Here is a 26,778-nt window from a genome sequence, read left to right as displayed (position 1 = left end):
GCCGCGCCCATAGAGATACAAAAATTCTTTAAATAACTTTTCATCACCAATGTGTGTAGAATATAAAAGCCAAGTTTGGAGTTAATAAAATGAAAAACCTCTGAGTAGTTCATTCAAATATGTACTCAATAAACATTGAGGTCCATTGCCATTCGGGGAAGCTGTACATTTAGGTGAAAATGACATAGATGCATCCAGGTCGTAACACTGAACATGTGGCCACGCCCATCGAGATAATAAATATCTTTTGATATCTTTAATGCCGCGGCCACACCAAACGCTAACACGCAAATTTACTCGCGCGAATGGCCTGTCACGTGCCGCGTGAACGCCCGAGTCTCGCCGCTGGACTTTTTTGACAAGCTGAGGCGCGAACACGCGAATGCGCTGTACTGCGCATGCGGAGTAGAGAGCTCGTTCATTTAAAGACCGAAAGCCCAAAAGAGCAGCTGAAAAACAATGAGCTGTGGTTTCCAAAGCATGACAGGAGAGTGTGTGAAAGCTTTGGAGATCACCATAAAGGGCTGCTCCTCTCCCTGGTAATCCACCTCCACTGGCCCTGCTTGGCTGTTCCCTGCGATCTCATCCTCGACCCCCCGTACCCCCGACCCCCCGTACCCCCGACCCATGTTCCCGGAGGTCTCCCTGGGGATAATGAAGGGGTGGAGGAAAGAGAGGAGCACAGAGAACTTCCATCTTTTCCCTGGCTCTGCCCCTGCCCCGCTCCTCCCTCCTCTCTATCAGGCTCAAAACTCCGCTGAGGAAAACACAGTCGGACTCAGTGATAGCCCGTACAGGCAAATCCAGCTGGGAACGAATGTTTTCAGAACTTACATTCAAAACCTGTCTCCTCAGAGACTTTCAACAAAGCCTGCTCCTGTTTTTCCGGTCTCTGTAGAGTACACACGTCGTATCGTATAACTCTGGATGATGACACACCGCACAGATTGTTTTCTCCTCCATCCTCCGGCGGAGTTGGAGCCGGAGCAAGCGGCAGTTGCCCCCCAACGTCGTCAAAACAATGACGTCGTGGGGGAATATTTTGAACTCGAGCGAATTCGCGTCTACCGCCCAAACGCGTGAACGCTCTAAACGCGCAGCGCCAAACGCGCGAATCGCGCCGCCCGAGGCAGATCGGCGGCTAAACGCGTCTTTGCATTGACTTAGTATGTAATCGCGCCAAATTTGCGTTTGGTGTGGCCATACCATTAATCCTCCATCTGAGTAGTATACACAAACCAAGTTAAGAGTTGATCTGAGACAAAACCTCAGACTAGTTTGTTCAAGTGTGTACCCCATAAATCGTCAAAATCAAATGTTTACGTCCAAATAGCGAACTTCCTGTTCTGAATTAATTATGGCTGTAAGAGACTTTTTTGTAGGACTAGGTATGATAGTTCTGCATACAAAATTTCAGACCTGTAGCTCAAAGTAGCCATAGGGGCTGCAGTTTTAAGCCAATAGGGGGCGCTATGGAGCATTTTTTTTTTTTTGCCAACACTGGATTCATAAATTTTTTGTCGTGACTGAATTTTGTGGCTAGGTGCTTTTGTGCTTATTTCAAGCAGAAGGCATGCAATTTGGGGTTTAGTGGCAGAAGAAAGTAACAAAGAATAATCTTAAGAGTTTCAAGCACATGAGCACAAAAAAATACCCCTCAAAGTTTGGAAATTAAAGAAATGTTTTTGCTTTTTGGTAGGAGATGTATGAGTATGCCTACTCATAAAATATGATTGACCTGACATTCGTTCAGTTAAGGTTGGAGTTGTTTAAGTTTAGAGTTTGCTTTATGGAACTAAAGGACGGTTAATGGTCAGGTTTCTAAAAGTTGCCAAAACTTGATGTTTGAAAATGGGTTACATTATGTTCACAACACCATAGACAAAACAACCATCATACCATCATACAAAATAGGTCTCTTTATTAGTGCTGTGAGTTACATCAGTGTCTGTAGTCCATCGTTCACCTCCATGATAAAGAAACCAGAGCAAGCAGCAGAGGAATCACACTCAGTTTGTCTGATGGAGCTGAGTCACACAGGCTGGTTTCACAACATTCAAGAGCAGAAAATTTTACTCTTTTGAAATCTTCAACTTTATTAACGATTACACCCATGAGCTTCATCTCAGTGTCACCTTCACAAAGGTTTGCAGACGCACAGCCACGGAGGAGACGGGTTTTATCACCGTCAATCACTGCAAATGAATAAAAAGAGATTATTCTTTCCATTTCTTCCTGTTCTTAAAATCACCACTAGAGGGCAGCAGAGCAACACTGAGTAAGAGAAGCTGAACAGTCGCATCATAGAAACTCACCGTTTAAAGCAAAGCAGCGGTCCTGAATGCCCACACACTTTAGAGTCTGGTTTTGAGGGAGACCCCATTCATCACTGGTGGCACACTGCAGATCGTTTGGCTGCTTTTCATCAGGATCTGAGACAGACGGACAAAGACAGGTGACACAAATTTATCTGAAATAATAAACTGGAAAAGGTTAAAAATATCTCATGACTAAGAAAGCAAAAAGGAGACATAACTGTTTCAATTTTAACAGCCACTGAATTTTAAATACTGAAATTGAAGAATCACTGAAGTCATTGCATTGAATTATTTTGCCATGGAAACCATGTATCTGAATATATCTGAATATATCTGAAAATTCGTATTGAAAAAAAACTCACTTATCAAAAATTCAGATCAGAAAAATTTAAGTTGAAAAGTTCTATCCTAAGTCAAAAGGACAGGGAAGGCACTTTACCGTATTGACACAAGTATAGGAAACTTTTTTTTCAAAAGGTCAAAATAACGTGAAAAAATGGGGACGTTGTACTCAGGGTGTAGCCCAGGCATGGGCAAACTATGGCCCAGGGGCCATATGCGGCCTGTTGAACGTTTTAATCCGGCCAGTGTCCGTGGATGTTTCCTCTGTATTCCTTTCAGTCTCCATCTGTAGCAGCTCCTCTTCTGTGTGCTCCGGTTCATACTGGTATCCTTTTGGTTCCAAAGTGAACGGAACTTCATCGTCGCTGTCATAGTCACTCATTTTGAATTTCCTACGCTGCCTCACAATCCTTAGAGTACAAACAAAAGAATTACGATACTTGATCAAACTTACACGAGGCTAAAACCAGAGCCCGAAGCATAGCTTGTTTACATTCCCTACAGCTGAAAGGAGGAGGGACGGAGCGCACTAGCGCTGCGCGGAAGGACACATGACCAGTTAGTTAGGTCCAGATAAATGTTTATATTTACGAAGACTTAATGCACTTAAAAAAATATTTTATGTATCGTACTCTTAAACTGTGGTATTACTTTTTGATTTTAGTTCTTGTAGGCAGAGAAAATAGCCTTTGAATTTGGTACGGTCTTTCCCTGTTAGCGTCTATTTCCTCGTCACCATCGATTACAGTTTGTGTCTTACTGAGGGAGAGGAGACACCTTTCTACTGTATCTAATGTCCTTAGTGGTCACATAGAGCTCATACAACCCCACTTCAAAAAAACTGAACTATCCCTTTAAGTGGAAGGGCCCCCCCCTGAATGAAATTCACTCAGGGCCTCATACCCGCTTGAGCCGGCCCTGATCATGGTTCTCAAACCACCGTTTCCAAAAGACTCACAGGAGGGTGTGTGAGTTCAGAAATTTTCAATGTTCCTCTCTACTGTTGCAACAATCCCGTTTGTCCACATAGTTTTCAGCAGAAAAAAAATGTTTCTTATATTCATGTCAATACGGTAAATTGCCTTCCCTGTCCTGGGTAGCACGATCTGAGCTTTTTCAGCTTGAATTTTTGGATCAGAATTTTGGTGCATTCAATTTAAAACAGAATTTGAGCAACCTGAATCTTTTTGTTGTTGAGTTTTGAAACTTGAATTTTTGGATCTGAATGAATTTTGTGTGATGTTTTTTGTTCTAGGGGAAAAGGACTAATTTTGGACTTCATAAAGTTTTTCAGAGTACTGTCCTGACGGAGAAAATAGGAAAATACTCACATGGGACACGTATGTAGTTGCAGCCGTCTGTGGAGCAGCACTGAAGGAAGGAGGTCAGCTTGTAAGAGCTATAGCTGATGGAAAATAACTGGTTTCCTTCACTGCAGATGGAGGAAGGACTACAGGACCTCGTGGTTTTATCCAAACGCAGCACATCGTCGACATAAACTTTATAGAGAAGGGAAGGGTGAGACAGACGTGAAGCTGTGCTGAAGATTTCATCTAAAACTGACGGTGAAACTCTCTTACCTTGAACAGCAGAAGTTAAACAGACAGCATCAGGATATTTACAGGGCTCTGGGAATCTACTGCTCTGCTCACTAGATCTGTGGGAATCCTGCACACAGTTCAGAGCTTCGGCTGTAGAGAGGGGACAGAAGGACAAAGTGAAAACGAAGAGAAACCACATGCTTCACTGCGTCACAGGTCTGCTGCACTGGGAAGAAAATGTTGACAGATTAAAAGTGTTACACAACAGACGACCTTCTTTGAGGATAAAAATGTTTGGTAATTTGAGCTGAAAGTGGGCGTTTCAGGAAGAGACCGCCCCCTTCTCTTCCCTTCTCTTCTCTTGCTGGCTGAGGAGTTTCCTGCTGCGTTTTTACCCTTTACGGGAAAGTTCTTCCTGAGCGTCCACAGCTTTCTGTCATCTTTTTATTCCACCTTCACTGGGATCCTGGGAAATGATTGCTACTTTTAGGCACTAGTCATCCAAACCAAAGGCTGGTCCCTGGTTGAGTGACTCTACTCGGGCAGTTTCGTATCGCTCAGGGACAGTCTCACTCAGTATCAGAGGGATGTGACAGAGGCAAAGTCCAAGCACTTGTCAAATATTATTGCTGCTAAGGGACATTGCGCTTGTGTTTTTTAGTACTATAAACTCTGTTGTGAACCCTCACACCTCCCCTAGAATAGAAAATATAACAAAGTAAGAAAGTGTATAGAAAGTGCAAAAAGCTCCATAAGAAAATAGATGCTGACAGCTTGTCCATCATTGTCCAGTCAGCCAGCCTCCACCTCCACAGGGTCCAGGACTGAGCTTCTTCAGCAGTCTGTTCAGTCTCTGTCTCCTGGATCCTGTCTGCTCACAGCAGGCGAAGCTCTTCTAATGTGGTGTTGGTGTCTGGTGTTAGCTCTGTTAGCCATGTCTGTGAATAGCATGATGCTACTCTGCCCTCTGGTTTCCCTCTGTTGCTGGGTTAGCACAGCTAGCTCGTCCATCTTATTGGAGATAGATCTTACGTTCCCAATAACGAGGGATGGAAGGACAGGTCCATGTCGTCACTTCTTAGCTCACACCTGAGAACCAGCACGCCGTTCTCACCTCATTCTCCTCAGCTTGTGGGGAAACATCCGGCCTTGCACCGGTTAGCATTGACATGCAACAGGCTGCTAACAGCTGATTTCACATGTAAACAATGCAGCGATGGTTACATGTAGGATCTCCAGACAAACACAGGAGAAAAAAGAAATAAAAATATCACTGAGGACAAAACCAGTTTGGTGTCCAGCCATACAAAGTAATGATCCACTCCAAATCAAAGATGACGAAAAAAGACGAAAACATTTCAAGAAACGGACAAAGAAGAGAGAGCTGCTGCAACAGACAGCTACAACCAACAGGGCGGCGCCTAGCTGTGTCACTGCCAATGAACAAGAGAAAAGTCACTTGTACTGTAGTTAGACATAATTCTAGTTTTGAGTAATTTTCAAGCAAATATCTCTTGTTCCATTGGCAGATTTTGTTTTGTTTCAAGAATTTCCGGCCTCATTTTTGTCTTTAAGCAACTTCAAACAATAAATTTTTCTGGACTGATCAGTTGAATGTGGCGCATATAGAGTATAACAAGACAATTTTCTACTGAAAATAAGACAAAAACACTTAATAAAATTGCTGGGGGGTTTTTTGCAGTGCAGAAAAATGTCTTATTTTATGTTATAATTTTAAGTTGTTCAAAAATGAGGGCTGAATTGCTTGGAACAAGTAAAAAAAATCTGCCAATGGGACAAGAAAAATTTGCTTGATACTAGAATAATGTCTTAATACGAGTAACTTTCCTCTTGTTACGTGTTACAGCAATTCAGACCTCATTTTTGTCTTTAAATAACTTGAAACAATAGTTTTTCTTTACTGGTCAGATAAATGTTACTGAAATAAGACAAAAACACTTGATAGAATTTCAGGTTTTTGCAGTGTAACCGCTTGAAATACACACCATTACAGATTTGGGGTTTTTTAAATCCAGGCTTAAAACCTGTTGTAAAGGGCTCTACGATTTAAAATTGATCGATTGATTCGTATCTTTTTATTATGACTTACCATACGTGTTATTATTATTTTGCTTTTCTGATTTTTTTTTCTGTTGGAAACAGGTTTACATACAAAACAGTGGAAAGATGAATCACATGTTTGTAATCTGCTCTTGTTGTGGCGCTGATTTGACGGTTAAAACAGCAAATAGTCAAATGAGGACACAACAAACATCATTAAAACATCACACAGATTGGTCTCTTTATTAGTGCAGTGAGTTTTATCTCCATGAAAGAGCAACCAGAGCAAGCAGCAGAGGAATCACCCTCAGTTTGTCTGATGGAGCTGAGTTACACAGGCTGGTGTCACAGCATTCAGGAGCACCGAATGACATTTTATCCACCGGGATGAAGTGAGCGAACACCAGCTTGAGTTTCAGCTCAGTGTGACCTTCGCAAAGGGATGCAGACGCACAGCCACGGAGTACATGGCTCCCGTCGGTGTCGGTTGCTGTAGATGAATAAAAATAAAATATTTTAAGTTCTTCCTGTTCTTGAAATCACCACTAGAGAGCAGCAGAGACACATTTAGTGAGAGAAGCTGAACAGTTAGATGATTTAGACTCACCGTTCACAATAATGCAGCGGTCCTCGATGCCTGCACACTGCTCTGTCCTGTACTCGGACGGATCTGATACAGAAACGGTGACACACTGCAGACCGTTTGGTCTCTGTTTACTGGGAGCTGAAACAGAAGGAACAAGACATGTGACACAACTTTACCTGAAAAAAAAAAAAAAAAAGTTTAAAAGCTGTATTCTCCTGGCAGTGTGACAGGGTCACCTTGCTGAAAAAAAATGAGTGGAAATGAAAGGGAAAATAAAAGAACTGAGTAACAAAAAATAAGGTTAGGCTTGGTTCTCAATGGTATTGATGTAAGTCCCTGTACTTAAAGTATGTGAGGGATGCAATAAAAATAATACTGCACATGCTCAGTTAGACCCTCTACCCACCAAGAAGAGAGAGGCCATATTGAGCATCTGGTCCTGCTTCTATCAAGTTAAGTTGTTTTGGAGGTATGAAAGTAGCTTTTTTCATGAGCTGTTTTTTTGTCATACTGTCCTGACCTTATGTATGAATGAATACAAACCAGTGGCGTTTTCTCCCGGAGGCCAAGGGAAGCCATGCTTCCTCACTTTTTTCAGACTGTAGCTGTGTTTTAATGAAAATACTCCTTTATAACAGTTTCGATAATTCTTCTGTGTTTCATCACTGTCATCTCCTCCTTATTTCTCTCCTCTAGTTATTGAGCATTTTACGATGTGTAAAACAGCGCCCTCCTAAATGTTATGCTGTGAATAAGTGGTGAAAATATGATACTGCACACTGTTGCCTGCAAGGAAGCCAAGCTGAGTTGGCGTCCCTTGGTGAAAAAAAAAAGAATGATTAACCAATCAGATGAGGCCGTGGTCATGACACTGCTCATCTGTGATTGACCAAGACTGTGCCAAGGGAAGCCACCCTGTCTTTGGCCTCAAACCAATCAAATCACAGTACCGTCATCATCAAGCCACTGAATGAAATCAGAGGTTAGAACATTAGCAGTGTGCATGAAGCGGCAGGTTGTGTGTTTAAGTGGGCGGTTGAGTAAATAAATAAGACATTTAAGCTAAGTCAAGAGGACAATGTACGCGTGTGAATGAGTGAGTGAGGGTGGGAGAGTGAAAAGGCGTGTGTCGGTGTTCTAAGTAAGTAAAATGAGCGCTCTCTGGGCGCTCTAACAGGTCATTCCATTACATGAAAAAGCGATATACAAGCTGCAACAAAGTCTTTTATGTACCCCACTCCCTAAAAATCATACAGATTAGAGGCTTTGTCTCACTTGGCTTCCTCAAAAAAAATCCCCACGCCACGCCACTGATCCAAACCTTTCTAGTTTGAATCACTGTTTGATGACTATTAAATGACATGGTGAGCATGTGTCAGTGTCAATGTGGCTAGCTAGCTCATAGTGTTTTGTCATGTTTGGTACCATGGGGACAGTTGCAACAGTTGCAACCCTGTGCTATTAGGTTAGTAATATTAGAAGAGACCACACAACCATATTTTTTAAGATTTTTAGTTCAAAATAGGCAAAATTAATATATTTTATTGCTCATGTTTTAAAACACGTCTTAAAACCCATTTTTATTCTTTGGCTTTTAACTCCAGCGAGACTTAGTTTCTTTGCCTGGTCTTATTCTCTTTTATTTTCTTTTATTCCCTTTTACTTGCTTTTTATTTGCTTTTTATTGTTTTTACAATGTTTTTCTTTTATTTGTCTGTTTTTACTTACCTGTTTTTATCATTTCATTTGATCTACCTGTACAGCACTTTGTCTACAGCTGTGGTTGTTTTTAAAAGTGCTCTATAAATAAAGCTGGTATGGTATGGTATGGTATGATGAACAGAACAGGCAATCATATGGAGAAACTAACTCTAATGATAAACAGAATAATTTCCCAAATAACTTGTTAAGCAAAAATTAGCAATTAGTTATTATTGTATATTGTATGTGTCATATAAACTTGTCATATAGTGAATGAATCATCTATTAGAGAGATTGTAAAAAAAGAAATTATTCCTTTCTTTTTGTCCCAAAATGTAATATTGAGTTTTTATAGCTTCAGTAACATCTGCACGTTGACTCAAGGTAGGCCCATGTTTTAAACAAAACGAAACTAATTAAATACCTTGAAGCTGTACAGAAAAGAACATTGAATTTGAGCCCACTCTATGTCATAACATTGGTATTTGTCCTATTCAGACAAAACACTGAGGATAATTAGTGAAAAATTAATGTTTTTTTTATATGTTGCAACCGTCCCTGATCTGTGTTGCAACTGTCCCCAGGTTTGGGGTCAGTTGCAACGTCTGAATTCCTCAATTCAATTCAAATTAATATTGTGATTAATATGTTATATGTAGCCATCTTTAAATGGTATGGGCATTTAGCAGACAGATGTAGGTTTAAAATGTAAAGATTTGGTGAGACTAGTCCAAATATTACCCGAGTAACTGAGGGTAATGTAAAAAGTGTTGCAACTGTCCCCAGTCTCCCCTAAATGAACAGTCACGAAAAGTCGTTGAAACTAATCCCGAAGAAAAGACGTTGAGCTGTGGTGTCTACTGTGGAGGCCGTTTCCTCTCTGACCTTTCTGTGGACGAAGGAGCCGCGTGGCCGTGGAGATGAGTGGGATCGATCGAATGGGTGAGATGGATTGGTTTTTTTTTTGTTCCCACATAAAGTTTTTTCCTTGTATACCAGTGTTTTAATTTTGATCGATCATTTTTGGTGTACTATTTTTCCTTTATTTTGTGGATTTTTGAGAGCCCAAACCTTTGGGGCAGGAAGTGCAGGGAGTCGAAGGAGGACTTCTCTTATGATAAAAACTAGGGCTGGGCAACGTTTAAAACTTTTAATCGTAATTAATCGCATGATTTCCCTGATTAATCTTAATTAATCGCATTGTGAAAGTGCCATAACATCTGTCATGCAAACACTAGATCAGTACTTGTTATACAGTAATAGTTAAATCACATATTTAGTGCAAATCAAATTTACAAAATGTAAATACCAAATTAAAGCTTATTGCCACTGTCAGGGCATTAAAGTGATTCTCCAGGATGGAACAAGTTGGGTCCTATCACAAGGTTTAGGGCAGAAATTACCCCTACAGCAGTGTTTTTGTGCAGCAGAAGCCCAGAGCGCTCACACCAAACACCCCCTCCCTGCTCCTCTGCAGGTTTCCTCTGCACTCAGACGGGGCCATATTTTACTTGACCAAAAACACAAATAAACGGACTCCCACTGAAAAAATCTGATATCGGTCTGCATTCACGCTTTATTTAGAGAATTTTCAGCACGTTACTTTCACACAAAAACACCGCTAAATAAGGCTCTAGTTCTCATCGTGTCTCTTCGTCCTGGCAGACTACCTGCGTTTGTTTATATCTGGCACGCCGTGCGCGCGGACTGATACACTAAGTGGCGAGCGCCTTTAAGTTCCGTGGCGTTGCCCCTCTTCTCCATGCTTGTTTTGGTTACTCATCGTGTTTTTCCGCCAATTTCACTTCCGGTTCCACCGCGGTTAGCACTAATGTGCGATAAAATATTCAACGGCGTTAATAGATTGAAGAGTTAACGCAAAAATAACGTGTTAACTTGCCCAGCACTAATAAAAATAAAAAAGACTCTTTAACACGGACAGTTTTCGGGGGAAGTTTGGTTTTTGTTAGAGGGTTGTTTGGGGATAATTTTACTTTCATGAAGACTAAGTTTTGAACGGTATTTTGTTCCTTTTTTTTAATTTTATTATTGAGACGTCTGCTGTCGTGGGCATTAAAAAACGCATCCTTGAGAGAAAGTGTTTTTTTTTTGTTTATAAGGATTTATGATGGTGGTAATTAGTTATTTAAAAACCGGGAGAGGTTACATGGTTATTTTCAAAGTTTGACAAAACAAATCTGAGACTATATAAGTACTATCATGCCCCAATAACGAGTCCCCCTTTGTTTTGATGTAATGTGGTGGACATAGGCTGAGTGTTACAAGAGGAAACAGAAAAATCAACTTACTAGGGATAACTTTGCTGTTGCAGCCGTCTGAGGAGCAGCACTGAAAGGAAGCAGTCGACCTGGTGTTATCATAGCATAGTGAAATCGACTGGTCGCCTTTATCGCAGAGGGAAGACGGTGCACAGGTCCTCACCAGCGGATAGAGCCCCAGGATATTGTTTGTAATATCTAAGCACAAAATGAAAGGACACATGATCAACATGAACCCACAATCAGTGACTTACAGACACATGTTTGTGGCTCTTACCTCGATAAGCAACTGTTGCACAGTGAGTGTCAGTGGAGTTACAGAGCTCTGGGTCTTTGCTGCTGTCAACATGAGACCAGTTGTCTTCCCGCACACACTTCAGAGCTTCAGCTGTAGAGAGGGGAGAGGAGGACAAGCTATGCTAGCTAATAATAACCACATGCTTCACTGCGTCACAGGACTGCTGCACTGGGAAGAAAATGTCCACAGATTATAGAAGTTACACAACAGACGACCTTCATCTGGTGCAGCGGGCATTTCATGAATCAGCTCAAAATACAAACAGAGAAACACATGCAGACTCTGTTTTAGATGAAAATGTTCAGTTTGAGTGTAATTTGAGCTGTGAGTGGGCTGACCAGACCGCCTCCCTTCTCTTCCTGTTTCGTTGTTTTGTTCCCCCTGTCAGGATCCCACTCCTCCCGACCCGCAGCTCAAGAAATAAATCAGACAAATCCATCTGCTGTCAGTGAACCAAGTCTGGTTCTGATCCAAGTCATTTCAGGTTGAATCAAAGATCAAACACTTGCATAAAGCCTGATGGGAAAGAGTTGAGTTACCAGAGCTGAAGAGCATCCAGATGAGAGGGACACACAGAGTCAGCTTCATCACGACGAGTCTCTGAACAGACTGTGAAACTTCATCTGATACAGAGCCTCTGATTCAGAAGAGGAGGAGACCTCCCTCTGTGGGCGTCTCCAACAGAAACTCTCAAACTCTGCAAACAATCTTTTTAATCCACGCCTGGAATCGCAACAAATACGACAAAAACTGGAAAAAGAAGGAAAAAATTTGAAGCTGGAATGAAGAAGTTCACCCTCAAAGTCAGAAAGTTTGTTTATCTGGATCATGACTGAAGTTGTTTTTGAGGACGATGAAGTCACCATAATAAAAAAGCAGAAAAGTTTCCACACCCTGTTTGTTGCCCTGAGCACTGCGAGTCAGAACCTGCTTCTGATTGGACGAGAAGCTGTCAGTGTCTCTCATAGGTGTTTTTTTGTATCCTCAGGATAAATCCTAGAGTCAGTAAGTAGTAAGTTAAAAACACTCGCCTTAAAAAATAGCTACATTTAAGTGCTATGGTAGCTTATTACAATAACTGTCACTCTAAGGTTTCTAGGTGTGTGTGAAATGTAAATCTCTTTTCGCTTGGTGACACAGACTTTCATGTTGTTGCTAGCTTCTTATACGTCAAATTGGAGGGACATCATGTTTCTATATTTATGGTTGGTCACCGACCGGGACAACAGGATGTGAGAGGTTTGTTCTCTCCCTTTAGGACATCGCAAAAAGTGAGTGTTGCTTTGTTGGACCGTGCCAGCTAACACCAGCTAATTACAAACTGAAAGAGACTTTATTAAAGTTCCCATATCCTGCTCCTTTCCTGCAGTTCAATCTGGATCATTGATGTCTTCATGAAATGGTAGTAACATGTTTTGGTCCAAAAAGCCAATAAATCAAGCACAGCAGCATTGTTTCCAGGCTCTCATAGCCCCTCTGTTCAGAACGCTCTGATTTAGTGGGCGTGGCCTTCATATGTAAATGAGCCACCGCTGATACCGCCCCGCTCTTCCACGTCACTGAGAGCGGCACCACGAGCTCCGAGTGCACAATGTTCAGAAAACAGAGAAGCTGGTTTACCGTAACATTACAGGCTAAAACAACAGGCTAACTGCAGCTAAAGTTAGCATCCTGAAGCTAACACAGAGACAGGGGGGACACTGAGGAAAAGCTCTTCCATCTGCTCCACAGCACACAGCATTTAAAATACTCACATTTCCAGGGTCCCAGGTTTGTTGGAGGATGGTTGGTAATGCGTCTGGATTCAGGACCAGTCTATTGGCTAGCCCTCTGTTGGACTGTCCAAAGTTGGAAAAGTAGTCGGCCGTGAAGTGACTAGCACACACATGCACAGTTTTACTGAGTGTAGCTGGAACATTTCCTGATAAATGAACTCTAGACACTTAGTCTGTCTTCTTCTGAGATGGGAAGCTTGTGCAGAGATTTCTCTCCAGTATGTGCTCCTGATTGGTCTAAAAAAGGGAATCGCTGACATCAGCAAATCCCCAAAATCCAAACAGCTCGTTTAAGGTCAGGATTTTACATTCACAAGCTCTACTAAGAACAGATTTTGTCATTAAATATGACACTTTGGGGGCTGGGAGGAAAGACAAAGACACACAAATTTCAGTAAATGACTTAAAAAAGTGATTTTTGCACAATATGGGACCTTAGACCTGAGTCACTTTTTTAAGTTTTTGGGGAAAACAGTTAAACAAAAACAAAAAACAAAAACAAAAAGAAGTCGCACCCCTCAAAAAGAGGATTAATGAAATAGAACACTGTCTCTCTATTACTCACTTCCTGTTTGACTCAAGAGATCATCTTTAACAGTGTGTACGCTCAAACACTACAGTGTAGCTGGGTGAACAACGCATAGGTCTAACAAAAACTTGGTGTGTGTGTGTGTGTGTTTAATCAAAGTCACAAATGGTTGTTTGTAAACCTAGAGTGGCGCCTTTTTTTTTCTTTTTTTAAGGAGCAACATTTCCTCCTGGCCCTCAGAGAAAACCTTGACTTCCTGTTCTTTGTGATTTCATCAGATGCTTATTTGTAGGCACACCTCTGTCGGTTTTTCTTTTCCACTGCTGAGGCGTTATGTAACCTTATCAAAATCAGGAAAATGTTCTTAGTCATAGATTAGGGGATGGTTCTCACACTTTTTAAAGATGTGTTACAACCAACCCAACCCCTGTCAGCCAGTGTTTAGCTAGCTGTATTAGCATTAGCTTATTAGATCACTTCTAGCCTGAGAAACTACAATTTATTCTTTAATAAGTCAAATTGTTTCATCTGGAATAGAAAGAGAACTAAACAAAATATAGTCTCAGTCAAAAAAAACAAAAAAAACAAACATTTTTTTTCAACTTCAAAATCAGTTTTTTTCTCAACAGAATCTGTATGTTCGTGTTTCCAGCCCTGACAGTCAGTGGGATCAGAGTGGAAGTGGGTAAACATTGAAATGATCATATGACTCCTATCTTATCCCTGATTGGAGGAATTGGTGGTGTTACAACTCTCCCCATGTTACGATACCCGGTCTCCCCTACATAGCCACAAAATTCAGTCATGGCAAAAAATGTATGGATCAAGTGTTGGCAAAAAAAAGAAAAAAAAAAAAAAGCTTCATAGCGCCCCCTGGTGGCTTAGAACTGCAGCCTGTCCGGCTACTTTGAGCTACAGGTCTGAAATTTTGTGTGCCGAGCTGTCATGCCTCCTCCTACAAAAAAGTCTCTTACAGCCGTAGTGAATTCAGAACATGAAGTTTGTTATTTGGACGTAAACATCCGATTTTGATGATTCCTAGGGTTTGTTTTCGAACAAACTAGTCTGAGGTTTTTTCTCGGATCTTGTCCAAACTTGGCTTGTGTATACTACACACATGGAGGATTAAAAGATATTTAAAAATTTTAATATCTCGTTCATTGTTATGACCTGGATGCATCCACGTTATTATTTTCACCTAATAGTACAGCGCCCCCAAATGGCAATAGGAAATAAACGTTTATGGGGTGCATATTTGAATGAACTACTCTGAGGTTTTTCATCTTATTAACTCCAAACTTGGCTTTTATATACTACACACGTTGGTGATGAAAACATATTTAAATAATTTATGTAAATCGATGGGCGTGGCCACAAACCAACGCCTAAATTGACTAATTTTCTAGCCTCATGAGAACCTTACCTAGCTCTAAGTACAATGTTAGATCAGGACCAGTTTTTGAGCATGTTTTGCTTTGGGACATGATGTGTTAGAATATCTAGCTTGTGTATATGTGCTTTGCTAAAATATTATCAAAATGTGCTCATATGGGGTCATAAATTAACAGGTTTCTTTACAGATGGTTTTAAGCTCCTGAGAGGCTACAGATCACCCAGAACTAAAAAGAAATAAAAGTCATAAAATGAGGATTTTAGCTTTGAGCTGTGATGAAGAAGTATTCTCGTATGATTGTGTGTTTCTCAAATAAATTATGTTTTCAGTTTTAAAATGAGGAAGCCCGAGGCGTGCAACAATGTTTTTTATAATCTGAAAGTGTAAGGGATAAAAACAGGAAGTTTAACTGCATACCTGAAACTGTGGTTTTGAGGAAAACAGACATAGAAGGCAAGAAGTTAAAGGTCTGTCTTTACAAAAGCCATGAGTGTGTGAGCCTGCAAGTGTCTGTATGCGTAACTCTCTTCTAGGAAATCTATGGCTGTCCTGCGCCCCAAGAGAACAACAACGTGAACGAGCACAGAGGCGGTGAAGTGACGCGCACCAGAAGACTCAGACTAGGGAAATGACACGTCTAAACTAGGAGCTGAAAAGAATGATAAAAGGGTTCGAGGGACAAGATAGGGGGTTCTTTTACCCCAGCATATGTCTGATGACAGGGAAAGGTAACTGAACCCAGATCTGTAAATTCGAGGTTCATTTGTAATCAAAAAATCTTAGTGTCAATTGAGAACTGAGTCGTTCTTCGTCATCTCTTATCATCATCAACGAACGCCAGGTAACAAGGTGAAAACAGGTAAAAACAGGGGGTCAGATGTTTTTATTTTTAAGAGTACTCTGTGTAGGACTTAATTGTGTTTATCCAAAGTACCCTGGTGATTATACACAATGACAGGTGTGGGGAGTTGATAAATTATTAATTAAGTATTTACAAGGTGAGGGAAAAAACACCACGTTCCCAACAGATGATAACATGTTTTTGCCTTTTCCATCTCTGACGTTGCAGTAGTGTCGGTTTACTCCTTTCCTAAAAACTCCAGTTTTAACCCACACACCGCTCAAAACTTGCTCATATTAAATCTGCAGCTCCTGTGTCTGGCTGAGGGAGCCAGGGTGGGTAGATCTGTCAACACTCCGGATTTAGGAGGAACTCTCCTGCTTTTTAACCCCTTCTCTCGCTCCACTCCCAAATTATAATTTCCCCTGAGTACGCCCTTTTTTAAAACTATGGTTCTGTCATCTCAATTATTTTTTCAAGTCAAAACAAGTCGGCTACTTGTGCCTGTTCCTCTTAGTTTCCGCTTGACCTGTGTCGGAAGAAACGGAATTGCCCGAATGAGAAGACATTTGAAAAATGTTTGTTTTTTGGGCAAAACTTTGAAAGAAACCCTCCTTGCCTCAAGCGCATAAGCAACATCATCATTTATGTCAATTTCATTTTAATTTAGATATCAACCACGTATTAAATTTAGATTCCAATACAGTTTAAAATATGAAATATGAAAACTCAAATCATTTCATGTGTTTTCTGTGTCACTGAATCAGTACGCCAGTGGAGTCTCTGTAATAATGTTTGAGATCCAGTAGGTGTCAGTATTGGGTGATACAGTTACACAACTCCACTCGAAGTGAGGCCTCCACAAAAACTGCTCCCCCTGGTGGCTGGCTGCAGTATAGGTCAAAAAATCCACGTCCCCAGTCATTCCAGATGGGCTGTGGTCAAAATTAAAAAAATGAATACACCTGATAAAAATGTTTCCAACGTCTGGTTGTTGTGGTGATTTGAAGATATCATTTTGCTGAATTGTATTCCAGTCCTCTTTTTCTGAAGAGTTTTGTTTTCATTAGTTAAAGGGGCTAAAAATGAGGTTTTATGTCGCGTTTAACGATTATTGACAGTTGATGTTCTTGTGTATTTTTTTCAGGGATTGTAAAATATGTCTGGAGGTAGAGTCAAGAAGTGATTAGACTCTCGAAACAAATATTATTATTCTTTTTTTCACCCCGGCTCCATTCAGATTCTCCCAGAATTTCTCACAGTGTCTGCTACAATGTCTGCGCCTGTGACGGGGGAATTTTGGCTTCAAAATCGTACAATGGAAAATGGTGGAGCCATGCATTTAACATGTTAAAAAAATTAAAGACGATTAAAGGTACGCAGTCCTTACCACAGGGCACAGACAGAAAGCCTGTGCCCTTGGCAGGTTAACATCTTAATGTACAGCGGGGTCTAATATCCACTGCACTCCCTCCTCACCCACGGTTTGAAATGAGTTGATTCAATAGGCTGTAAAGTAAACTTTACAAGTAGAAGTAAAGTAAACTCAACTTAAAACTATTATCTTTATTAACTAACCCTTTTACTTGTCACATTTTTACAGTGCAATAAAGTGTAAAAACACCTCGCCAGATTTTACTTTGAAGTTTTAACAACTGAAAACCTTAAGTTTGATTGATGCAAAATGTTGATTTAAGAACAGTCAAATTTTTAAGTTCATTTGACTAAATCAGTTGTGTTGATTGAATCTTTTAGCTTCATTTCAAATAACTTAATTTATTTAGGTGTTACCGATTAAAGAAATAATTTAAGTTGGTCCAACTGTTTTCTTTTTTTCAGTGTAGGCTTCCATACTAACTGAGCTCTGCTGCTAATCCCATAAACACATGTTATTGACAAATGTTGCTCGGTTTAAAAGAATAAAAACAGGCTTTACAGCTGTATAACATTTATTTCTTTTATGCCATTTCTTCTCCTAAGTTTGTTGTGTCAGCTGTTTTTTACCCATGCTCTTATTGTCTCCCTGCAGCTTTAAGCAAAGCAGAATAAGACTCAGTTTGTCTGCTGCAGCTTAGTTACACAGGCTGGTGTTACAACAATCATTAGCAGTGAATTTCACTTCATCATAATGAACAAACTGAGAAAACAGAAGCTTGAGTTTCAGATCGATGTCACCTTCACAAAGGTTTGCAGACGCACATCCATACACCGGATAGGTCCCAGCACTGTCGGTCACTGCAGATGGGTAAAAAGAAATTACTCTTTCAACTTTTGTCTCATCTCAAAAGCTCCACTAGAGGGCAGAAGAGAAACATCTAGTGAGAGAAGCTGAACAGTTGCATCATGAAGACTCACTGTTTGCAGCAATGCAGCGGTCCTGAACTCCTGCACACTGTTGTGTCTGGTTACAGGATGGAGCTGACAGAGAACAGGTGACACACTGCAGACCGTTTGGTATGGGTTCATCAGGATCTGAAACATGACACAAATTTATCTCGGAGCTTCAAATTTGCAAAGAAAGTTTTAAAGCTGTACTTTCCTGGAAGGGAAAACAGAGACATGTACTCACAGGTTAAAGGTTTGTTGTTGCAGCCGTCTGTGGAGCAGCACTGAAGAGAAGCAGTCGTCCTGACATTATCATAGCCCAGTGAAAACACACTGTCGCTTTCATTGCAGAGGGAAGACGATGCACAGGTCCTTACGATGGAATACAACTTAAACCCAGTGTTTGTCAAATCTGAGCAGAAAAATAAAGGAAACATGAACCCATACAGGAAGAGATTTCATCTCAAATTGACAATCAGAGACTTAAAGACATGTTAACTGTTTTTACCTTGATGAGCAACTGTTGCACATTGAACATTAGGAGAGTTACAGGGCTCTGGGTCTTTACTGGTCGCTTCATTGGTCATGTGGATACCTTGCACACACTTCAGAGCTTCAGCTGTAGAGAGGAGAGAAGGACAAACTGTGTTATAATAAAAAACACATGCTTCGACAGCGACACAAGAAAATTTCGTCAGACTATAAATGTTACACAACAGACGACCTTCAACGAGTGCAGCGGTCATTTCATGAATCAGCTTCAAAATACAAACAGAGAAACACATGAAGACTTTGTTTAAAATGAAAATGTTCATTTTAAAGGTAACCCGAGTTGAAAGTTGGCTGTTCAGAATGAGACTAAACAGGATCCTTAACTGGACATAAATCAGAGTAATCCTTCTGCTGTCAGTGAACCAAGTCTGGTTCTGATCCAAATCATTTCAGGTTGAATCAAAGCTCTAACACTTGCATAAAGCCTGATGGCAAAGAGTTGAGTTACCAGAGCTGAAGAGCATCCAGATGAGAGGGACACACAGAGTCAGCTTCATCATGATGAGTCTCTGAACAGACTGTGAAACTTCATCTGATACAGAGCCTCTAATTCAGAAGAGGAGGAGACCTCACTCTGTGGGCGTCTCCAACAGGAACTCTCAAACTCTGCCAACAATGTTTACAGTGGGGAAATTAAGTATTGAAAGCATCAGCTTTTTCTCATCACATTTATTTCCAAAGCTGCAATTCAAACCAAATTTCTCCCAGACATTGGCATTAACTCAAATAATCCACACATGGAAAGAAATCACAACGTTCAGGTCCATAAATAATGATTATGGTGAATTAAGTACGATAACACAGGAAAAAAGTATTGAAGACGCTAACTGAGACTCATGTAATACTTAGTGGAGAAGCCTTTGTTTGCAATGACAGCTTCCAGAAGCTTCTTGTATGTTTGAACTAATGGCCCACACTGCTCAGGTGTGATTTTGGCCCATTCCTCTGCACAGATTGTCTTTAAATCTGGAATATTCTTTGGTGCCCTCTGGTGAACCCTTTTCTTTACTTCTTTCCACAAATGTTCAGTTGGATTGAAGTCAGGTGATTGACTAGGCCGTTCTAACAGATTGATTTTCTTTTTTTCAAACCATTTGAGAGTCAACTTTGCCGTGTGCTTTGGATGGTTGTCCTGCTGGAAGGTCCAGCCACGTCTCATCTTCATCGTCCTGGTGGATGGCAGCAGATTCACATCAAGAATTTCCCCATACATGGCTCCATTCATTGCTCCGTCAGTTATATGAAGTTTGCCAACACCATGAGATGAGAAACAGCCCCATGCCATGATGCTTCCACCTCCAAACTTCACTGTTGGTGTAGTGTTTTTTGGCTGATGTGCAGAGCCATTTCTCCTCCAAACATGGTCTGTAGTATGACAGCCCAAAAGTTCAGTTTTGGTCTCATCTGACCAGACAACATTCTCCCAGTATTCTACAGGCTTGTCAAGATGCTGTTTAGCAAACTTTAAACCAGCTTCAACATGCCTTTTCTTGAGGAATGGAGTCTTGTGGGCTGAGCGTCCATAGAGGCCATGGCGGTGGAGTGCATTGCCTATTGTTTTCTCTGTAACAATTGTACCTGCTGCCTCCAAGTCTTTCTGGAGCACTTTCAGGGTGGTCCTTGACTGGTTGAGTACTCTTCTGACTATCTTTCTGACTCCCTGGTCAGAAATCTTCAAGGAGCTCCTGTGCGTGGCCTGTTGATGGTAAGGTGGTGCTTCTTCCACTTGTGAATAATGGCCCCAACGGTGCTGACTGGAATATTCAGGTGCTTTGATATAAGTCTGTAACCAGTTCCATTCTGATGCTGAGCAACAATCAGGTTGTGAATGTCTTCAGAGAGCTCTTTGCCTTTACCCATCATGAGGTGTGTGGTATTTAACTGCTTGGTGAAAAAAACACCTTTTTTATAGGACCATCAATTTGCTCTAGCCCAGCTGATGTTGGTTTGCACTAATTGGAAGTTCAAGTAATAATTACTGACAGATTTCAGGTGGTATGGTGCATTTCCTTGCCAAAGTATACAGCCTTTCCATGGTGTGTTCAATACTTTTTTCCTGTGTTATCGTACTTAATTCCACATAATCATTATTTATGGAGCTGAACGTTGTGATTTCTTTTCATGTGTGGATTATTTGAGTTAACACCAATGTCTGGTAGAAATTTTGTTTGAGTTGCATCTTTGGAAATAAATGTGATGAGAAAAAAGTTGATGCGTTCAATACTTATTTTCCCCACTGTAAATAAATACACGTTCCTGTTTATGTGTTATGTGTCTCAGTTTAGAGGAAGAATAAGAACAGGCTTTCAGGGGTGTAAGATTTATTCCTTTTTTTCAAAATTTCTTCTTGTAAGTTTGTTGTGACAGCTGTTTTCATAGACACCAACTTTTTTTAATAAAAAAAAATGTTCACCATCCTGTCATTATCCTGAAGCAGCTGATTCAGACAGCAAATATAACTCACAGAAACAGACTCTATCCTTAATCGTCATTCAGAGGCATCAATATCCAGTTTACTCAGTTTCATAACCAGCCTCACAGCTTGAAGTTAAAGACAATAAATGAACAAATCACAAGTGTAGAATGTAAAACAGAGCAAAGATAATTCACATGTTTTTTTTTTAATCTGCTCTTGTTGTTGTAGTTAATCAGGAAAAATAATCCAGCGTTAAAAAAGACAATGCACAACATCATAGACAAAACAACCATGAAACCACCACACAAAGTAGGTCTCTGTATTAGTGCTGTGAGTTACACCTGTGTCTGTAGTCCACCATTAACCTAGACAGAAAGAGCAACCAGAGCAAGCAGCAGAGGAATCACACTGAGTTTGTCTGCTGGAGCTGAGTTACACAGGCTGGTTTCACAACATTTAGGAGCAGAGAATTCCATGTCATCAATATTGATGGGTCGATTGAACAAAAGCTTGAGTTTCAGATCAGTGTCATCTTCACAAAGGTTTGCAGACGCACAGCCATGGAGTGGATAGGTTTTACCACGCTCAGTCACTGTGGATGGATAAAAAAAAACTTTCTATTTCTTCCTATTCTTTAAATCACCACTGGAGGGCAGCAGAGAAACATTCAGTGGGACAATCTGAACATCATGAAGACTCACAGTTCACAGCAATGCAGCGGTCCTGATTTCCCACACACTGTAGTGTCTCGTTACAGGATAGATCTGACAGAGAACAGGTGACACACTGCAGACCATTTGGTTTCTGTTTATCAGCAGCTGAAACTGAAGGAGAAAAACGTGACACACAGATTAACCTGAAAATATTAAACTGAAGATAAATTAAAGATAAACTTACAAGATGTATTTTTGTTGTTGCAGCCGTCTGTGGAGCAGCAGTGAAGAGATGTAGTCAGCCTGTAAAAATCAAAGCTCATTGAAAATAATTGGTCGCCTTCACCGCAGAGGAAAGACGGTAAGCAGGTCCTTCTGATGGGATAGAGCTCCAGCGGATTGTTTATCAAATCTGAGCACAAAATGAAAGGATACATGAACCCAAACAGGTAAAGACTTCATCTTAAAACGACAATCAGTGACTTAAAGACACATTTTTATTCTCTTTACTTGGATTGGAAACTGTTGCACAGTGAACATCAGTAGAGTTACAGAGCTCTGGGTCTTTACTGCTCTTAACATCAGACCAGTGGTCTTCCTGCACACACTTCAGAGCTTCAGCTGTAGAGAGGGGAGAAGACAAACTATGTGTATTAATATGGCAGCACCACAAGACTGCTGCACTAGAAAGAAAATGTCAACAGACAAACGTTAGAGAACAGAAGAGCTTCATTGGGTGAAGCGTTCATTTATCAAAAATAAATAAAAGAGAAAGAGAGTTGAGTTACCGGAGCTGGAGAGCATCCAGATGAGAGGGACACACAGAGTCAGCTTCATCACGATGAGTCTCTGAACAGACTGTGAAACTTCATCTGATACAGAGCCTCTGATTCAGAAGAGGAGGAGACCACAGTTTCTACACACCCTGTTTGTTTCCTCGAGCGCTGCAAGTCAGAACCTGCGTCTGATTGGACAAAAAGCTGTTAGTGTCTCTGATCAGAGTTTCTCTCTCCTCTCTGGATTCTGCTTTTGTTTTACTCAATCTGAAATGGAAGGACATTAGCTTGTGTCACCAATCAATTTGGTTTTCTTCCAACTTCCACCTTGATCCATTGGCCCATTGGAGATCCCACTGCAAGTAGGTTCAAACCTCCCAGGTCTATGAGGATCCAGCCCAATTTAAAGTCTCGCAAACCAGTCCACTTCTCACCAGACTGTCCACTAACCTTTAGCCCTTTTGGACAAGGAATTAGGATCCTTTTGAGTCTTTTGCTGCCAAGTCTGGGAGTTAATTGTGTTCAGTTGCTTGTTGGCAGGAAGGAGCTCCTCAGCTAACGGCAAATATTTGTGTGAAAGTGTGTTCAGGCAAGGACATGGCATGGCATGACTGGATCAGATGATGACACAAGAGGAATGTCACTTTGACCCCTTGCCAAGGACTCAGTAACTTTAAACCTCCAGTGTGTATACAATATACTAACCATATTTGGAGATAATAAAATTAAACCCCAATGGACAAGTTTCATCACTGTGATATAAAACATTCTTAGTGAAACAGAGAACTTCTTGTTGCTTGTTTCCAGTTTTTTTATTTCTCCTCCTAGAGCTTTGAAAGAACCCCGACAAATTAAATGTCAAAACGTGCAGTTTGATTGGGGCTGGTGTCCTATGACTTTTCTTGCTATTTCGTTAATTTTTGGCCGAGTTATTCGCAAAAAATGCCGGAAAAAGTCACATAGAAAATTTGATTCAAAAGAGGAGGATACCACAGTTTCTACACACCCTGTTTGTTTTCCTCGAGTGCTGCGAGTCAGAGCCTGCGTCTGATTGGACAAGAAGCTGTTAGTGTCTCTGATCAGAGTTTCTCTCTCCTCTCTGGATTCTGCTTTTGTTTTACTCAATCTGTCTTCACAGGACACAATAACTCAGGAACTGAGCCATTCAAATGGAAGGACATCAGCTTGTGTCACCAATCAGTTTGGTTATCTTCCAACTTTCACCTTGATCCATTGGCCCAATTTGAAGTCTTGGAGATCAACCCTTGGACGAGTTAGTTCCAGCAAGCTGAGCCTTCAAACCAGTCCACTCCTCACCAGACTGTCCACTGACCACATGTGGTATTCCAGAGTCAGCTTTCTAGGAACCAGGATCCTTGAGAGTTTATTGCAGCCAAGTCTGGGAAGTCTGGGAATATTTGTGTGAAAATATTTGTGTGCATGTGTGTTCAGCCAAGAACATGGCATGACATGACTGGATCGGATGATGGCACATAAGGAATGTCACTTTGACCCCTTGCCAAAGACTCAGTAACTTTAAACCCCCAGGTGTCTACAACATAGTGATTTTATTTGGAGATGATGAAATCAAACCTTATTGGACAGTTTGTTCACATCTGACCTCAGCTGAAGCCCAAAACACTGTAAAATAAAACATTCCCATGGAAACAGTTGACTTCCTGTTTTTCTACATGATGATAAGAGTTGTACTGTCTGTGTAACTCTCTGAAAAAAACACACACATACGACATCAACATCTTTACGCACCCATGTGTGTTATTTCTGGTTCTTCTTCTTCCTGTAGCCATAGCAACAGCATTAACAACAACAACAGTAGCAGCATGCCAGAGATTGAACACTCAAAAGACCAAAATGCTTTGGAAACAGAACATGCACAGAATACAAATTAATGAAATGACTGAAAATGAATCTCTTATGAGGAAGCTATGAACATTTGTTGGTGCATATTCAGCTGGTAAAAGTTTTATCATGTATGCTAACCGCAAGCATACTAATAGAATTCCCAATGTGCATTAGCATCAAGCTAGCACCAGGTGTTTTTATATTGTTTTTGGTAGATTCAAAGCTAAATAACATGTTGAATGGATTAAAAATGACTGCCTTATGCGAGACTATCACACTTGTTTGTGTTTTTATTGTTTTTTTGCTGGCTACCCACTAGTATATATCAGAGGGCTCTCAGGGGGATCTCTTGTAACCTTATGTTTTAATAAAAGTACAAACAAATGAAGTCAGAGGTGTATACACATGATTAAACTGACTTTAAAGTATGATTGGCCTGAAGCTCTCAACTTCAAACACCAAAGTAATTCTTCTATCTCAGGCTAGCTACTGTTAGCAAATTACCTTCAAAGCTCCAAACAAATAAAAACATTTTAAAGCCTTTATACGACTTGGCAACTTTAGGCAACTCCAGCAAACACAGTATTTATTTAATCTCTGCCATCATAACACCATCTACCGTCGCTTTCTACTGTTTCTTTCAGTAACAGGAAATACCCATGCCACCGCACGCCAATGGGATAGCGATCTGTGCATAGAGCCTATTTTTCTTCTTGTTCACACAGATTATATTACTACTTTTATTTATATATTCTTTATTTTAAAAAATATATATATTATTTCAGTCCCTAAAATATTATCATATAAATGTAAATTGTGTATGAAAAATTGACTGTTTCATAACAAAAGATGTTCATTTACATGGGAGCACAACTAATCCGCTCGTCGGACAAATAGAATAGAATAGAATAGAATAGAATAGAATAGAATAGAATAGAATAGAATAGAATAGAACTTTTTAGTCATTATAACAGGTACAACAAAACTGAAGTCACAGCAGCAATCAAGAAAACCAAAGTAAGAAAGTGTAAAGAAAGTGTAAAAAGCTCCATAAGAAAATAGATGCTGACAGCTTGTCCATCATTGTCCAGTCAGCCAGCCTCCACCTCCACAGGGTCCAGGACTGAGCTTCTTCAGCAGTCTGTTCAGTCTCTGTCTCCTGGATCCTGTCTGCTCACAGCAGGTGAAGCTCTTCACATGTGGCCTTGGTGTCTGGTGTTAGCTCCGTTAGCCTTGTCTGTGAATAGCATGATGCTACTCTGCCCTCTGGTATTCCCTCTGTTGCTGGGTTAGCACAGCTAGCTCGTCCATCTTGTTGGAGATAGATGTTACGTTCCCAATAACGATGGATGGAAGGACAGGTCCATGTCGTCACTTCTTAGCTCACACCTGAGAACCAGCACGTCGTCCTCACCTCCTTCTCCTCATCTTGTGAGAAGACATCAGGCCTAGCACCAGTTAGCATTGACATGCTACAGGCTGCTAACAGCTGATTTTACATGTAAACAATGTAGCCATGGTTACATGTAGGATCTCCAGACAAACACAGGAGAAAAGTAGTAAAAATATCACTGAAGCCACAAAAAGTTTGGTTTCCATGACCAAAAAATGAGCCATACAAAGCAATGATCCACTCCAAATACAAAGATTACGAAAAGGAGTCCGAAAAAATTACAAGAAATAGACAAAGAAGAGAGAGCTGCTGTAAAAGGCAGCCATAGCCAACAGGGCGGAGCCTAGCCACCCTAATAATAATCAAATAAAATTAACAATTCCCATGGACTCACCACCCGCAGGAGGGGCCATAGGGGTCGGGTGCAGTGTGAGTTGGGCGGCAGCCGAAGGCAGGGACCTTGGCGGTCTGATCCTCAGCTGCAGAAGCTAGCTCTAGGGACGCTGAATGTCACCTCTCTGGCGGGGAAGGAGCCTGAGCTGGTGCGCGAGGTTGAGAAGTTCAGGCTAGACATAGTCGGCCTCACCTCAACGCACAGCAAGGGCTCTGGATCCAGCCTTCTCGAGAGGGGTTGGACTCTCTTCTACTCTGGAGTTGCCGATGGTGAGAGGCGGCGGGCTGGGGTGGCGATACTCGTTGCCCCCAGGCTCAGTGCCTGTACGTTGGAGTTCACCCCGGTGGACGAGAGGGTAGCCTCCATCCGCCTTCAGGTGGGGGGACGGATCCTGACTGTTGTTTGTGGCTATGGTCCAAATAGCAGTTCAGAGTATCCACCCTTTCTGGAGTCCTTGGAGGGAGTGCTTGAGAGTGCTCCGTCTGGGGATTCCCTCGTCCTACTGGGGGACTTCAACGCTCACGTCGGCAATGACAGTGAAACCTGGAGGGGCGTGATTGGAAGGAACGGCCCCCCCGATCTGAACCCGAGTGGTGTTTTGTTGTTGGATTTCTGTGCTCGTCACAGGTTGTCCATAACGAACACCATGTTCAAGCATAAGGGTGTCCATATGTGCACCTGGCACCAGGACACCCTGGGTCGCCCTAGGTCGCAGTTCGATGATCGACTTTGTAGTCGTGTC

The 26,778-nt window shown here is 41.2% G+C and overlaps 1 protein-coding gene across 6 annotated transcripts in view; it reads right to left on the bottom strand.

The window, feature by feature from the left end:
* Positions 1-6,500: 6,500 nt before the first annotated feature.
* LOC141789349 (urokinase plasminogen activator surface receptor-like) overlaps positions 6,501-26,778 on the bottom strand; it is a 53,074-nt gene continuing 32,796 nt past the window's right edge. For 2 of the 6 annotated variants that reach the window (XM_074668730.1, XM_074668729.1), the window contains exons 2-5: positions 11,106-11,216; positions 10,859-11,026; positions 6,870-6,986; positions 6,501-6,752 (exon numbers count right to left, since the gene is read on the bottom strand). In XM_074668730.1, coding sequence (XP_074524831.1) covers positions 6,523-6,752; positions 6,870-6,986; positions 10,859-11,026; positions 11,106-11,216 — 626 coding nt within the window. In that variant the 3' untranslated portion in view covers positions 6,501-6,522. Of the gene's footprint in view, positions 6,753-6,869; positions 6,987-10,858; positions 11,027-11,105; positions 11,217-11,665; positions 11,787-17,644; positions 17,900-18,019; positions 18,137-18,233; positions 18,402-18,497; positions 18,609-18,989; positions 19,082-26,778 lie in introns of those variants that run through there. The other 4 variants (XM_074668727.1, XM_074668728.1, XM_074668731.1 and 1 more) reach the window with 4 other exon arrangements.

Source organism: Halichoeres trimaculatus, unplaced genomic scaffold, assembly GCF_033239565.1.
Source record: "Halichoeres trimaculatus isolate MK-OKI-2021-1 unplaced genomic scaffold, fHalTri1.1 fHalTri1_scaffold_4, whole genome shotgun sequence".
Classification (NCBI taxonomy): Eukaryota; Metazoa; Chordata; class Actinopteri; order Labriformes; family Labridae; genus Halichoeres; species Halichoeres trimaculatus.
This window is presented reverse-complemented; position numbering and strand designations above follow the sequence as displayed.